Below are 16126 nucleotides of genomic sequence, written 5' to 3' on the forward strand. Positions count from 1 at the left end.
GTATGCTCCAACGGAGGGCACAGTGCTAAGCAGTGGCCGACAATGCCACTCGACCGCTGTGAAGGGTAGTTCCAAGGTTGTGGAATCTACGGGGGGGGGCACGTGGGAGTCACCCGGCCGGGCTCTCTACCACCTGGGAACAGCCGCTCTACCAGTATCCTCCAGAGTACTGCCACAACACAAAGGCGCTGGGAACACTTCCTAGTGTGCGTCTCTTGTATCCGGGTTTAAGTGATGCTACCCAAGGTGGTGCAGAGAATGGGAGGGAGCAGCCGCTCTACCTATCCCAGTTCTCCTACGAGTGTCGATGGCTAAGACGCGGAAACACCTCCTGGATAGCGTCTTCGCTCTAGGCGTGTGTTTACCCAAGTAACGAGGGTGGGGAGCTTCGGCTCGCACCCACCTCGTTTTGTCCAATTGTCAGGCCGTTGGGAGCTTCGGCTCTACCAACGGTACCTGTGCCCAATGACGTTGAATACGGCTCTCAGAACGGGACAGGACACGGGCAGGAAGCACACGCAGCACCTCTCCTCCGCTCCTTAGAATGTTCCTTCTGCCGCTCAACTCTCCAACGGGTCCGTGTACCTCAACCAGGTACTCCGGTAAAAGATCAGAATATCCGACGCCGAGTCCCAGTGCTCTTCTCCTTAAGTAGTACTCTCGGCGTTGTATAACCATGACTCTTGAGTTGCATAACACGAAAACTAGGCGTTACCCTTGGTGTTATGTAACCAGAACTCTTGAGTTGCATAAGGTATTGTTGCCGGAGGGCATTCCGGGAGTTGTAGTCCGCTCTCCTCCAAACGCACCAGGTTCACGGCAGTGGCATCGTGGGAGGGAATCCATATGCGGGAGAGGATTCCTGACACAAATCTCCTGTGCGTCCTCTGACATATGTGGCCAATGAAAGTGAGGGACAAGCCTGTCCCAAGTCTTGTTTTGGTCAAGGTGACCTGCTAATAGGATATCATGTGTCAATGTCAATAGGAAGCCCCTAAATTTCAGAGGTATAACCAGGCTTGGGGTCTCTACTCTCTGAGTAAAGGAGTCCATCATCCCAGAATATCCTATGGGACCCATTGGTGCTCCCAGAAGCCTCAGCAGTAGCTTGCTGTCTGAGGGGTTCAAGAGAGGGGCAGCTCAGCTGCTCCTGGCTCAGATTTGCCCTGGAAGGGCCCCCTGTCCCCAAGAACTCAACCTGTTCAGGTTCAAGTTCCTCTCGGACAGTTCCTTCTTCAGGACTAAGATCAGCTCCCTCAAGAGACTGATCTGCATTCTGGGTCAGGGGGGAATATGCTGCCTTACCCCCTCTGCTCCTCCTTCTCTTGAAAGGCACCCTGTCCATTATTCCAGGATCTAGGGCCTTTTCAGTGGAAGACATTTTTGCCTGTGACCTAGTCATAGCAAACACATCTCTAGGGATGCCCAACATTTCTGCATGTGTCCTGAGTTCCACTCATCCCAAGCTGAAGTTTCCAAATCATTGCCCAATAAGCATTCAACAGGGAGGTCTGCACGTACCACAACCTTCTTAGGGTCAGTTACCCCTCCCCAGGTGAAATTAACAACTGCCAAGGAATGGTCTGTCCTGACATTGCTTGCATTGGTCACTTGGTACATCTCACCAAGTATGATTTGCTCAGGGGCCTCAAGATCTTTTGTCACGATTGTGACACTTGCACCTGTGTCCCTGAATGCCAGGACCTCTTTTCCATTGATCAAAGGCTGCTGTCTGTATTTGCCCAGATTACTGGGACTGACAAATAAGGAGGCCATATCCATGCCTCCATCACAGACCAACACAGCCTGATTTGGAACTCTGACTAGGCCAGAGTCAATCTCAGATCCCAGGGTTAACCCTACCACACCCTTATTCTGCGTACCACCACTTTGAGTTGAACTAGCGGGACAGGGGCAGTAGTGGCTGTAGGTGAGTCCATGGACTTTGAACAATCATTTGTCCAATGGGCCTTTTGTTTACAGATATGACACCATGGTTTCTTTTTGCCTTTATTCTTGTTAGATTGTGACTCCCCACCAGATAAAGATTTTTGGGGCCCTTGAGAAGACTTCTGGTTTTTACCCTTCTGTACTGCTTTGTTCGCCATAAGTTGGCAGGGTATGCTCAGACGTGAGTCCCTTGCTCACTTTGCCACTGGATTCAAGCAAGCCTGGCTGAAGAGGGCTGAAATGCCAGAAACCGGTCCTAGGAAGCTTGTTTCCGGTCCAGGGAAGGCATGGCTTGGCAGTTCGGGCTGGACTGTTCCCATGAGGCACAGGGTTAGACTGATTTGCATATGGCCATGTCTGAACTGGGGTGGCAGAGTGGGCTAAAGAACGGTGATGGATCAAACCCGGATCTGTTGACTGGGTGTGAGTGTTTGATTGGTTCTGATGTTCGTCCATGACCACCCCCTTTTGTACCACTTTACCCTTCTCCCCACCCTTATCTGAGGTTTTAGAATCTTGCTTCTTAGAGTCACCACCTTGGTTCTGAACTTTCTGCCTCACCCTGGTTCTGACCCATTTGTCTGCCTTCTGACCCAATTCTTGGGCAGAGGTCAGATCAGAGTCCACCAGGTACTGATGCAACAACTGATTTTGACAATTATTAAGGATCTCCCTCATAATTAAATTGTAGAATCCTTTAAAATCACACACATTACTGCCAAGTAACCAGCCTTCCAGAGCCTTAGTAGCACAATCTACAAAGTCAACCCAGTCCTGGGTCTGTGCCTTCTGGGTGTATCTGAACTTAATTCTGTATTGCTCAGTGGTTAAGCCAAACCCATCAATGAGAGCACTCTTCAGGACTGTGTAATTATCAGCATACACTTCTCTAACAGTGAGGAGTTTGTCCCTACCCTTGTCTTCAAAAGATAGCCACAAGATAGCTGCCTACTGCTCTTGAGGGACCCTCTGTACTTTACAGGCCTACTCTAGTGCAGTCATCCATTTGTGGATGTCATCCCACTCTGGTAGGGAGGGACTATCTTGTTCAAGTTCCTATGGTCATGAGCATGTTCTCTACCTCTAGGGACATTGTTGCTGCCACCATGGGGCTCTAGCTAACCCGGGGCGTAGGACTACGCTACGCTTGCATAGTTTGCGTAGTTTGCGCCACTACGCGAATTGCATGTAGCACAGTGCAAAAACGCGTTGCGTAGCGGGCATTTTTGCATGCTCTCGGTCCTCAACGTCAAGTCGGCGACCGCGAGCGAGCAAAAAAACATCCCTGCGAGACTTTTTCCTCGTTCGCGATCAGCAACATCAAGTTGCCGATTGCGAGCGTGGAAAATAAACCTCCCGGCGAGATTCTCAACGCGGGGAGGTCAGGTTTCTCATTGCGAGTGGTCGCGTATGCTCACGACCGCACTCAATGAGAAACTACCAGTCCGTTGAGAAAGCTGCCGCTCGAGTACAAATCTACTCGAGCGGCAGAAAACGACCGCTTGCACTGTGCAAGATGCAGTTTGCAATGATTGCACAGTGCGGACATGCATTCGGCACTGTGCAATCAGTGCGAACAGCATTTTACACAGTGCACTAAGCAGTTCGCGTAGCTACGTGTAGCTTACGTAGTGCGAAGTGTACTTCGCATAGCGCTACTACGCAAACTATGCCCAGGATTAGCTCTAGCCCCAACCTTCTGGAAGATCTCTGGAGCTCTAAGATTCCCTGTCTAAGGCCAATTGTTTCCTCTTGATTCTGAGTTTGGTCCTCTCATACTCAAGTAACTGACACTTCTTCTCATAAGAGGAGTCCCTTTTATGAGAAGCAGATGTCCCTACAGAAGAGCCAGAATGATTAGATTCCTGATATGGAGATCTTGATCTTCTAGGTACACTGTTAACTCTCCCTGGTGGAGTAAAGAGAGGGCCACTGGGGCCTTCTCCCCCACCTGAAGGAAAATTGGATTGTTCAGGGTAAAATCATCTTGATCCTTCGGTCAGCATTTGAGTCCAGGTCATAGAAGTTTTCACTTCCTGGTCTGTCCTCATCTGCTGTCCCACCCAACTTGCCTGCCTCATCAGACCCTGGGGTCTTTCTGAGGTCATCTAAAAGCAAAGTCTCTATGAGACGTTGGGTGCTTGCATGTCTCCCTGTCTTCAGTTTCCCAGATGTGCACTTATTTATCAATTCCTGAAATGAGAGATGGTCATACTTAGTTGGCAAGGAGCCACTGGCTTCTGACCTAGAAGACATACTAGAGTTATGTGGTGTAGGCACCTACCTAACCTAGTGGGAGCTAAACTTTTTTGAGCTGGAGAAAAGGTGCGCTAGACCCTTGGCTATCCAACTCTAAGTTCAGGTGAACTTACTTATTCTAGTCTTGATTTATATGTACCTAATACCTTTTATTGGTTTTCAGTTAATCACTCAATGAGATTTATCTGGTAAAACAATAGCAAGCTTGAATCCCAACTGCTGCACACCAATGTGAGAAGCTGGTCTGGTATATGCTGACCACTAATAGAAGTGGACATCTTGTACCAGTCCAAACAACCCTTATTGATGATTAGGTTAAAGACAACCTTTATTGAAAGCTATCCTAGTGGTAGCTATGGAGAGCAGCCTTCAGGCTAAGTCTCGAAGGAATATAAAGCAGCTTGTTTTACCAGATCAGAACCTCCTGAGTGTTCAAATGATAGGAGAACCACACAAGAGATATATAAAATATATGTATTTATTACTAAACACTCTCTACTAACCTCTTTATGAGATTAGAGCACAAAGCACACAATATTAAATCACTAGAGTAGCACAATACGCAGCGGGCTTCAGGTGGAGATCAAACTATATACTAAGAAAGTGGTATAACAAGCACAACTTAACTAGACACAGTGCCTAGAGCACATAGAATCACTGGGACCCCCAGGAACCACCCAAAGTAGTGACACAGGGGACCCACGGAGGACGGGTGCAGTGTGTCAACACAGGCGCGAGCTCCGTACAATCTTATGGGAAAATCACGTTGGAATTTTGAAGATTAAGGATACTTCAGAGAGGACTTTAAGCAAACCCTTTCAAACATAGAAGGTTCTAAGGCCAGCACCCTTGAGAGTACTGAGATACTGTGTTACCTATCCCAGAGGAGCCGGGTGCATAGGGGTCAAGTGATGTTGGAAACCTTTCTCGTTTTCAATGGCGTAATGCGGAAAAGTGCTGCTACCGGGAAGAAGAAAAGTGTCCGTTGGAATCCAAGCCTGGATCTGAGGTGAGATGCACCTGAAAGAAGAGGCGACAGAGTCTGGGTCACTTCAGGGCGACCAGGGGCACAATAGACGAATGCCCACCGATGTCGGGTGCTTCAGGTGAGATGATGCAATGCTTGACTCTGCAGCCACAGGAACCAGGAGATGTCTGCAACAACCAAAGTCCGGAGGTGAGCTTTCCCATGAAGGATGTCGAGTGCTGGGGGGGCAGTGTCCAGGTCGAACACCAACAAGCCTTGGCAACTGCAAACCAAGCAGGCAGAGGAAATCAGCTTTGGTGAGTACCAGCAAGGTCCTGGGGACTCTCCGAGCTATGGAGAGTCAGGGCACATCTGGAGCAACCAGGAAAACCCACAGAAAGTCAAAGTTACCTTCACAGGGACCCACAGGCCAACGGACCAGGGATCGCGAAGGGACCTCGAACTGAATTACAAAATACCAGCCCACGGAACTCGCGGAGTGTAGGCCGGAAATCTTCAGTGGAAATACTATTCGGGGTCAGGACTACAGGTAGCCCAAAGCACAGACTCAGGAATTGCCGAAAAACATATGCTGCTGCAAAAGTACGCGGTGCACAGGGGTTCCAGTTGCACGGTCCCACCGTGGGATACTGGGCTCAGAATTGCTGAGAGCGCAGATCAACCTCAGAGACCTCGGGATTCCACCTCCTGTGTTGCAGAAATCTTTGGAGTCCTCAGGAGCTCGGGAGATGCAAACCGGTCATATGTGTTAAAGGTGCCTGCCTTGTAGGGAAGTAACTCCTTTACTCCAAGGGAGATTCTTCAGTCATCCAGCGTAGTGTAGATCATCGAAGTACTTGGTTTCTGTAGCAGAGTTTAGTCCAGGTAAAATCTAAAGTCCTGTAGTCAGGGTTCCTACTTTAGACCCACGGAAGGGGTGTGACAAACTCTGGGGACCCACCTAGGGGAGGGTCAGGACAGAGGGGTGGCTACACCCATGTCCTTTGTCCAGTTTCACGCCAGAGCAGGAGAAAATGGCTCCTGCAACCGGTTTGAGCTGAACTGTGCACAGGGACACCAAATGTGCCCCCAGTGCAGACTTTCTGGCACTCTCAGAGTGCACCCACCCAGCCCCAAAACACTAAATCCTGTCTGGGAGGTGGTTACACCTCCCTGTGACAGGAAACCTATTGTCAGGCCTTCCCCTGCTCGAGCTTGGCTCAGCAGCAAGAGGGCAGACACATGTCTGTGGCTGGCAGCATCCATTTTGTGATGCCCAGGTCGAGAAAGCTGGTACCGGGTAGCCTGGTGACCCACAGTAGTGGTTGTAGAAGGGAGGAATCATACCTCCCACACCAGTTCTGGTGTGGAGGTATGATTCCAAGGTGTTTGACAACAAACACAACATGTTTCTAAGCAGCCTTTTTAAAGTTAGCATTTACTGCGAGGTTATAATGCACTTAAATATATATGGTTGGCTGCATCACAAACATCCCCGTAAAATAGGTTCCGAAGGCTGCATAGGGGCTCTGCTCATGCAGATGCACCCTCTCACATAAAACCCAGCACCCTGCCTTCAGGATTGATGAGGCCTGCCATAGGGGTGACTGATAGGTTTATATGTGCAGTGATTTAAAATAGATATAGTGAACCTATAGCTAAGTAAAGGGCGCATGCACCACCTTACACAGGCTGCAGTAGCAGACCTATGGTATCAGTTTGAATGGTCTCCCAGGGGTGGCACAATACATGCTGTAGCCCCTGAGAGGCCTCTGGGGTACCTATGCCTTGGGTACATAGTATACTATATATTAGGGACTTATAAGGGTACCCCAGAATCCAATCTGGAGTGTACCTAAAGTACCTGCAATCAATTTAGAGGAGAAAGCAGCTAGACTGGGGTCCTGGATAGCAGGGTCCCAGTCAATCTAAGTCGAAAAGAGTGATACATCAGCAAAAAGTGGGTGCAACCATAAGAAACAGATCCTACTCTCCTACACCAGTGACCTGAGTTGGGCTTTCTTCAAATTTTAATCTCCATCACAAAAAGCGGCCCAATTACTCCACATTTCTTTGAATGGTGGGATGATTTAGCAGCAAACAGGCAGACAAGGTCTTGGCACCCTAAAGATGAAAGTGAAACTGGCGGCACCACTTTCTTAAAGACGCCGATGCTAAGGTGAAAATTAACAGCAACTCTCTTCGTTTTAGCAGTTGGCTCGTCCACGTACACTTGCCAGCTGACTTTTTTTTTCTCCAAAAGGTGTGTCTTTCTACAACTTAAACCAACAAGTATGAGTTACCCTTAATTATATATATTAGTTTTATACCTTTCCTCTTAGTATTCCGTAATTGTGATCATCCTTTTGACAATAATTTTCTATGCTGAAATCCAGGTCATAACAAGGGCAATGATTTGTTAGCAGAATAAGGTAACTCACACACAAGTCTAGAACCGAAGAGATGTTCTTTTCTTACAAGCAGGTCACTCAAAACAGAAGAAGCAAGTATGGCTGCTTTTTCAAGAATGAAAGCATTGCACCTCCACAAGATTTCTTGCCAGATGCCTAAACGTCTTTATTTTTTGCCAATTTATATATGCAATAGGAATGTGATGGTGTTGATGTCCCCATGGGAGCATTGTAGACATTTTTAAAGCTGTTGAAATAGTGCAGTTCCATTTTTGGAAAACACTTCTCGTTGGCAATGTAAGCATCCACAACAGTCTAAATACATTTGGGTTAAGTCTGCATCACTCTGACGGATGTTAAGTCAATCTTTCCCTGCCCGCCTCCATCGCAACCTTTCTACTTGAACAGTCCTTGGACTTTTTGGCTATATGTGCCGGCATGCTTATATCCTGGAACATAGCCAGATTGGTCCACCAGGTCTTCCCGTCCAGCTTTGCCAAGCCCTCTTCCTGAAGGATCAAACCTCTCCTTGTGGGAGCCCGTAAATCTTGAGACATCAGTAAGCCGGGTCACAGTAGGAGATGAAACTGCTTTCTGTTTAACAGAGAAAAAATATTTTTTATCAGATTTATATAAATATTAAATAGAAACATTCGGTATTGTTCTAAGAACTATCAAAACAATGGAATTAATTGACCAAGTTACTATTTCTTAGTGTATTTGTTTCTGAAGGGAATTTAGATTTTCACATAATAATCTGACTACTTAAATCCCCTCCCAAAATTCTGACAAATTTACAATACTACAATTGGCAATAGCAGTTGGGTGTTGTGTACTGAAAACAATTTAAAAACCGCAGTAAAACAGAGAGAACATGCATTCCCGTAGAGAGAACAAGCTTTCCTTGCACACTAAGCCAGATACCACATTGAAAGGGTAACCAGATTTTCAAAACGCAGCAGGGGCATATTTAAAAAGTAGTGATGGAGCGCGGCGTTAGCCTTTCTGGCTTAACACCGTGCTCCACCACTTCTGAAACGCATGGCTGCACTGTATTTACAACAATACGGTGCAACCCTGCGTTTCCCCCTACACTGGTGCTAATTTCAGCTGCCAAGAGCCAATGCACTTGCACAGTAGTGCAAGGGTGCCTGCGTTGTGGGGAATTATTGTTTATGTACAGGAAGATGTCCCTTCTGGCACATAAACAATCTTAAATGGCGATTTGTAACTTCTTTGTGCGCTGCTTTGTGTAGCACACCTACAAGTTGCAACAGGTCAATTATAAAAATGATTGTTTATGTGCAGGCAGGGCCAGACTGACTACCGGCCGTTTTGGTGTGCTGCCAAGCTGGGGGTTGATTTCACTGCGGTGGAGGCTGATTTTGTTGATGGGGACCTGCGTGTGCTTCTAAATAAACAAAGCAAAACTAGTGGTTTTAAGTAGACCTGGGCAGTAAATTTCGTTCCGTTTGCGGAATTTGCGAGATTTTGACATTTTTGCGTTCCGCGGAGAGCGCGAGAATGTCAAAACTTTCGCAACCTAGTCGCGAAACTGAAGTTTTTTTCTTGTTTGCGCTTTAAAAATGCATTCTCACGTGCGCGATCGTGACTTACCGGTTCCCTGCGTTCACCGACGAGTTTTCCTATCCGTTCGCGCGCGCCACAAGATGTTGGATTGTTGCTAGCCGGTCGCGCTATCCCACGAGAGTTTGCAATCGCGAACATGTCATTGCGATCGCGAACAGGAAATAAGCATCGCGAGCAAGATGGCCGTGCCCATTAGCGACCGCATGGGCAAGTTGGAGATATATTTCCCGCGGGCACGCAAAAACACATCGCGAACGGGTGGAAAAAGCAATCTCCGCATCTTCGCGAAAGTTTTGCATGCTCGCGGAGATTTTGTGCAATTTCGCGATAATTTGCGAAAGTCAATTTCGCAAATTCCGCCCACCCTTAGTTTTAAACACATGCAGGTCCCCATCAACGAAATCAGCCCCCACCTTGGCGGCAAACCAAAACGCCCGGTAGCCAGTCCGGCCCTGTGTGCAGGAAAGGACACCTTCCAGTACATATACAATCATGCATGGTGTTTTGCTGTTTTTATGTGCGCTGCACAATGCAGCACACATAAAAACAGAAAAAACGAGGTGCAGCGTCAAAATTAATGGATGTTGCGGTGGAACGCCCACCGCAACACCCATTGCCCACCCCTTTCAAGGTAAGTATAGCGTGAAAGGGTATCTTATTTACAAGGCAGTGTTAAGCCATGTTAAGTGGCTTAATGCTGCTTTTTACATAAGGCGAATTGCGTATCGCCACCACAACGTCTAAAAAAGTGACATTCTGGTGGCAATAGGGACTTGTAAATGGGAAACAGTCAGAACACCATTGCCTCAGCCATGTGTGTTCTGACTACGCAACGCTACCAAGCACTTGTCTTAACCACGCATATGCCTTAACCATGTATATACGTGGTTAAGGCAGTGTGCGGTCTAGCTGCTGGCTGGTGGAAGCAGGAAGCAGCCAAGCAGCTGGAAGGATGGGGAGAGGACGCAAAGTGGTGAGGTAAGTGGGCTGGGGTCGGGTTTGGGCCGGTAGTTTATATGGTTTTGAGGGGGTCAGGGTAGTTATCAGGGCTGGGGGTTTGGGGGTAGTTTTCAGGGCAGAGGGTTCGGGTTAGTTTATAGGGCTGGGGGGTTTGGGGTAGTTTTCAGGGCTGGAGTGGTTCAGGGTAGTTTTCAGGGTTGGGGTGGTTCTGGGTAGTTTTCAGGGTTGGGGAGGTTGGGGTAGTTTTCTGGGATGGTGGGTCTGGGTAGTTTTCAGGGATGGTGGGTCTGGGTAGTTTTCAGGACCAGAGGGGTTGTGGTAGTTTTCAGGGCAGGGGGTAGTTTAAAGGGCTGGGAGTTCATTTTCAGGGCTAAGGGAGGGGGTTGTTTTTTCAGGAGGGAGGGGGTAGTTTTAGGTGTCAGGGCAGGGGCATGGGGAGGCCTTTTAGGGCTCAGGGTGGGGGGCAGGGATCATAAAACTTTTTAGGCCTTAGTGGCAGGGTAGTTTTTAAGGTTCAGGTAGTTTTTAGGGATTAGGGGAGGGCAGGGTAGTTTTTAGTGATGGGGGCTGGAGTAGTTTTTAGGGCTTAGGGGAGGGCGGGGTAGTTTTTAGGACTGGGGCAGGAAAGTTTCTAGGGCGAGGGGGTTGGTTCAGGAGGGATGGGGTAGTTTTAGGACTCAGGGCAGGGGTCGGGGGTTAAGACTTACCTTTCAGGTATTACCCACGGATATGTCTTTACTATACATGCCTTGAAAATGCATAATTCTTTTTACAGGTATGCGTGGTAAAGGCATATTCGTGGTTAAGACTTGCATTGTTGAGACTGCGTGAAACATGCATGCATGGTAAACCCATGTGTGGTTCCATCACACAACCCTTGTAAATATGCCCCAGCAGGCTCTAGGCGTAGACGCTAGGACTCCATGTTAGCATTGGCCTAGGAAACATAAGGACTATAATAAAAGCAGCATCCAACATAGACAACAAGCATTGACAAAGACAAAGGCGCATATTCACAGGCCCCTATGGCCACCAGATCATCACTTTTTTTTACGTTGTAGTGGCGGTTGGGCTTTGCCTTATTTACAAGGCAACATTCAGCCACTTGGGGCCAGATGATACGACCCTCACATTTTGTGATTTGCAAATTGCGTCGCTTTGCGACTCGCAAAATGCAATTTGCAACAGTGTCTCAGACACTGTTTGCTATTCCTAATGGGGTCGCAAATTGCATGCCTCATTGATATTCATGAGGCATGTGCAATATGCGACCCCATTAGGAATGGCCAGCACTCACAGGGATGGTGGCCTGCTGGGGTCAGCAGATCACTATGTCTGTGACTGCTTTTTCAATAAAGCTGTTTTTTTTTTTAATGTAACGGGATGCATTTGAAAAGACAAAATTAAACTTTTCAGTTTCATTTTTTAAGGGAAGACAGTGGTCCCTGGGACCACTGCCTGCTCTTAAAAAACATTTTTGCACACCATCACAAAGGGTATGGGGTTCCCTGGGGACCCCTTCCCATTTGCGAGTTGAAGTAGGTGGTAAACTGGTGGTAAACTGCAACTGTTTTGTGGCCGCAAATGCCGTCACAAAACAAAGTACTTTGTATTGAGACTCGTTATTAGGAAATGACGCCCCTTCCTAATAGTGAGAGTTGCAAACGCTATTTTGCGAGTCAGTGACTCACAAAATAGCGTACATGCCAGGACCCTTTTTTGAAGTTGCAAACAGGCTGATCTCCTGTTTGCGACCGGTCGTACATCTGGTCCTTCATGTGGCTTAATGCTGCCTTGTAAATAAGGCACCCTTTCACGTTATACTTAGGGTGAAAGGGGTGGGAAATGGGTGTTGTGGTGGGTGTTCTGTGGCAAAACCCATTGATTTTGACGTTGCTCCATACTTACTAGAGTGAAGTAAATATGGGGCAGTGCCAAAATTAAGACCAGGGGAAATTTGATCTTACCAGGGCGCAACAAGGAGAAATGCTTTATTTGTCCTAGTGTTTGCTGTTTTTATGTGTGCTGCATTGTGCAGCACACATAGAAACAGCAAAACGCCATGCATAATGGTTTATGTACAGGAAGGTGTCCATTCCTGCACACAATCTTTTTAAAATTACGAGTTGCACCTTCTATGTTTGCTACATAAAGTAGCACACATAGAAGTTACAAATCGCCATTTAGAAGTGGTTATGTGCAGGAAGGGGCACTATTGTGCAAGGGTGCCTGTGTTGGCGCTAGGCAGCTGCAATTAGTACCAGGCAGAGGAAAACGCAGGGTTGTTGAAAATATGGTGCAGCCCTGCAATTCAGAAGTGGCGGAGCTCAACGTTAAGCTAAGAAGGCTAATGTTGCGCTCCTTCACTTCTTTGTAAATATGCATTGCAATGTCAGACTTTGCAAGCTGGAGCAATGCTTACAGTTTTTAAAAAAGGTTTTATTACAAATAATTGGAATACAAATAAGACAAAAGGAAGAAAACATGTCTTCTTAATATGATGGCCATAGGCTTGCAATAAAAATATTTTAAAAAACTAAGCATTACATATAATTTTAATAGAACAATATGGGTGCCTGCTAGCAGGGAGGTGAGGTATAAAGGTTAGTGAAACCCTTCTTCAGTTTTAATGCACATTACAGGAAAATATGCTATTGGCTTTGACTTTCTATAACCTAAATGCATACTCTAAACCCGCAATAGAAATAAAGGGATAGAGTAAGGAAAGAAAAAAAAAACATTGGCAAAGTAGAATATCAGACCACTAGCCCTGGTTCTGAAGTGCGCTTCTTTAAGGAAGAAGTAGACGTGTAATCAGATGGAATACTGTCACTCACAGTACAACAGAGCCAATGGATGAAGTATAATGACCTATTGCCCTGTGCTTTATTTAAAGATTAAGTAATTTTATGTTATTACTTTATTTTAAAGATTAATTGATGAAGAGGACTAGCCCAAAACCCTTGCTTGCATTTAAATAAGGACGAATCCTGTATGTATCAATATTTTTATTTCATGAGGCTGCAAAGCACACAATGCTGTCTCTGGACCAGACCAAAAAAAGTTAATTGTTGCGTACCACAATGTTTTAGGTAAACTACATAGAAGAAATAAAAAAAGGCCAGCATTGCAGAGCTTGCACATGTTGTTCAGTTTCTGAAAGCTATGATTAACCCAAAAAAAGACCAGTAGCAGAATGTAAATGATAAAACTATGCCTGGATAAGGAATATAGAATGTTACCTCGCATACTATAACATAGTGTTCTATTAAAACGCGGTTGTTACAACGACCTCGTTGTTAGAACGCGATACCTTTACATTGCAAGTCATTAAATCGACTTGCTGTAGGGGGCGCGCTGGACTTAGGAATTCCAACTCAAGCCTATTAACAGTAGGGAAGGTGTTGGAATAGTAAATTATACTATTCCTTAGGTTAGAGCGCCCCCTTCAACAAGTCGATCTAATGACTTGCGATGTAAGGGCATCGCGTTGTAATAGGAACGAGATGTAATGGCAGCGTTGCAGACTCTGTTTCTACTGGATAAGCATTCTTATCTTTCTAGGACACTGAAGTAGTGGAGAAATACACATCAATCTTTAATGGGAGTGATTTGCATTCCCTTTATTTTGAATTAATAGAAACGTTGAGAGACCCTTTTCCGGAATTAATTAAAGCAATTTGAATTTTGCTAACTACAGTCAAACTCACACACCCACACGTCAAATGTATGTTTCAGTAAATAACTAATTTCCAACCCCCAGCTATGATGAAGCCTGGAAAGTCGGTCCAGTCAACTAGGACCTTAAATGAGTTTCTATGTCAGGACCAGCGGCTCAGATTATGCTTCTTCTAAACTTGCTTTTAAACAGCAGCCAACCATGTATTTAATAAGGAACTTTAACAAACTACAAAGTCCATGAAACCATATGTGCCCTCTTCATATGTCCACCAAGCACAGTAAGCTTTGCTGTCAAAAAATGAGAGCACCATCCCTCTGCTGTTGTGTAGTTCCTACCAATCCTTAGGACCTGTGCATTGCACAGACAACATAAACTAAGGGCTTGGTGTCAAGACTGATTCCAGACACCCTGCAGGATATGTTGGCCTATAGACCAGCTAGTTCACAGTGCCACTGTAAGCCCTCCTAACCTACCAGAGAGCAACTGGTTTCTGGCAACCACTGAACATGACAACCCTGATTCTTCAGGAATCATGAAAACAGTACAGAACCTTTCGCTCAGTCACTCGTGCTCACTTATTCTCAGAGAAAAATACAGAGAATACACAGCAGGACGTTATCAATAATATTAATTGAACCAATATTATTCTTGCATAAAATATGTGTGCTGCAATGAGTAGTAGACAGAAGCAGATAAACGTTATTAGAAGCACCAAAAGCATGAATAGTAGATATAGTTCTACCATGGTGTTAAACAATTGTATATATGCAGGCATATAAACAAGGCAATCAATGCTACTATGAGAAATCTACTTTAAGTGTACCTAGAGTGTCTGTAGGTGTAGAGCCAAGAATCCCCCCAAGACACGATCCAGCCCCATTACCTGATGGGATAGAGTGAATGACCCCGTCTTGGTCAGGAACTTGAAACCCCTGACGAGATGTCAGGTTGCTGTGTGGTGATTTCTCAGTATGCAAGGACCCTCAGTGTCAGTGGAAGTACCTCCTCTACCAATCTATTGGGATGCTCAATTTTTATAATAGAAAGCAGCCTTGCGATGTACACATTAGATTAGTGATGCTGTGGATATGTAGATAGCCCTGTCGCTCGTGGATGAAGATAGTGATGAGATTTGTACGTAGTAAGTGTTGTATCCAAGTTTTCGTCCCAAGGGCCACACTTACCGGTGGCCCGCAATGTAAGTCAAATAACGAGCAGTTGGCAACGTAGAAGGTTCAAGCGTTTATTGGCCAAACAGGAAACTCTACATAGAGGAGCCTCGTCGATCCTCACCCATGGGGTGTGCCGAGGAAGACTGCTGGCTCCTTGTCAAACTCATACTTTTATACATTACAGCGCAACATACAAAGCCTTATAAGTGGAAAAGTACCAGCCAGTCTAAGCGCTCCTAATGAGCTCATCCTATATCTAGTTTCAATGATACAAAAAGGGCTACTATCTTTAAGAATAGAAGGTCGACCGGGTGACTCCCTTCTCGTCCCAGGTACAGAAGGAATTTGCTTGGTACTCCCTTTTGGCAGATGTGACCTTGCTTCTCGGTCGTAAATACAATTCAGCCTGTCTTCTAAAACTAGTGTCTGCTGAACGAGGAAAATATGGGTTCAGGGAACCACGTGATTGTAGCTCTTTTAAGATGAGAGAGCTGAGGGCCAAGATGGCCGCGGTTCTGTTTTCGGCCCTTTCCGCCGTATTTACTAAATGGATGCAAAAAGGGCCGTCTTACAGGGCTGAGTCGAATAAGTTAGTTTTAGTTACACTGTGCTAATCATAATCTAAAATTTGGATCCTACAGAACAGCCCTTTTAGCATAGTGTAGCTAAAATAACATAAAAACAAGTATGACTAATCCTCAAAGATACCCTCATCTATCTGCATTAGATCATGAATTTCTTTCTGGGTCATCTGGGCATGAGCTTGGGTAGGTGGGGATTTATGTAGTGCAGAGCGAAATTGGGTGGCACAATAGGAACAAAAGGCAGGGCCGCACTGGATACAAATGCAGCAGGTAAATAGGAAACCCACAATACCCAACAGAACCATGAATAGTTTCCACCCCCAGGTGGTCAGAAGGTCCCAGAACCAAGTTGACAGGGACCAGGTACCAGTCTCGGTATGGATTTCTGATGCCAGTCGGTGGAGTTTCTGAATGGCTAAATGAACCGAAGGGGCGGAGTCAGGTATATATATGCAACAGGAACTCCCGATCACCCGGCATGGTCCTCCGCGGTCAGCCAGTATGACGTCTAAAACAAGACGATTTTGAAGGGTCACAAGCCGGGTCGCCTG

At 46.2% G+C, this 16126-nt stretch overlaps 1 protein-coding gene across 1 annotated transcript in view; it reads right to left on the bottom strand.

The window, feature by feature from the left end:
- Positions 1-7983: 7983 nt before the first annotated feature.
- LOC146822606 (tubulin polymerization-promoting protein-like) overlaps positions 7984-16126 on the bottom strand; it is a 576554-nt gene continuing 568411 nt past the window's right edge. The window contains exon 3 of the mRNA XM_085606777.1: positions 7984-8181. Coding sequence (XP_085462903.1) covers positions 7984-8181 — 198 coding nt within the window. The remainder of the gene's footprint in view (positions 8182-16126) is intronic.

Source organism: Triturus cristatus, chromosome 5_2, assembly GCF_964204655.1.
Source record: "Triturus cristatus chromosome 5_2, aTriCri1.1, whole genome shotgun sequence".
In the NCBI taxonomy this organism is placed as follows: domain Eukaryota; kingdom Metazoa; phylum Chordata; class Amphibia; order Caudata; family Salamandridae; genus Triturus; species Triturus cristatus.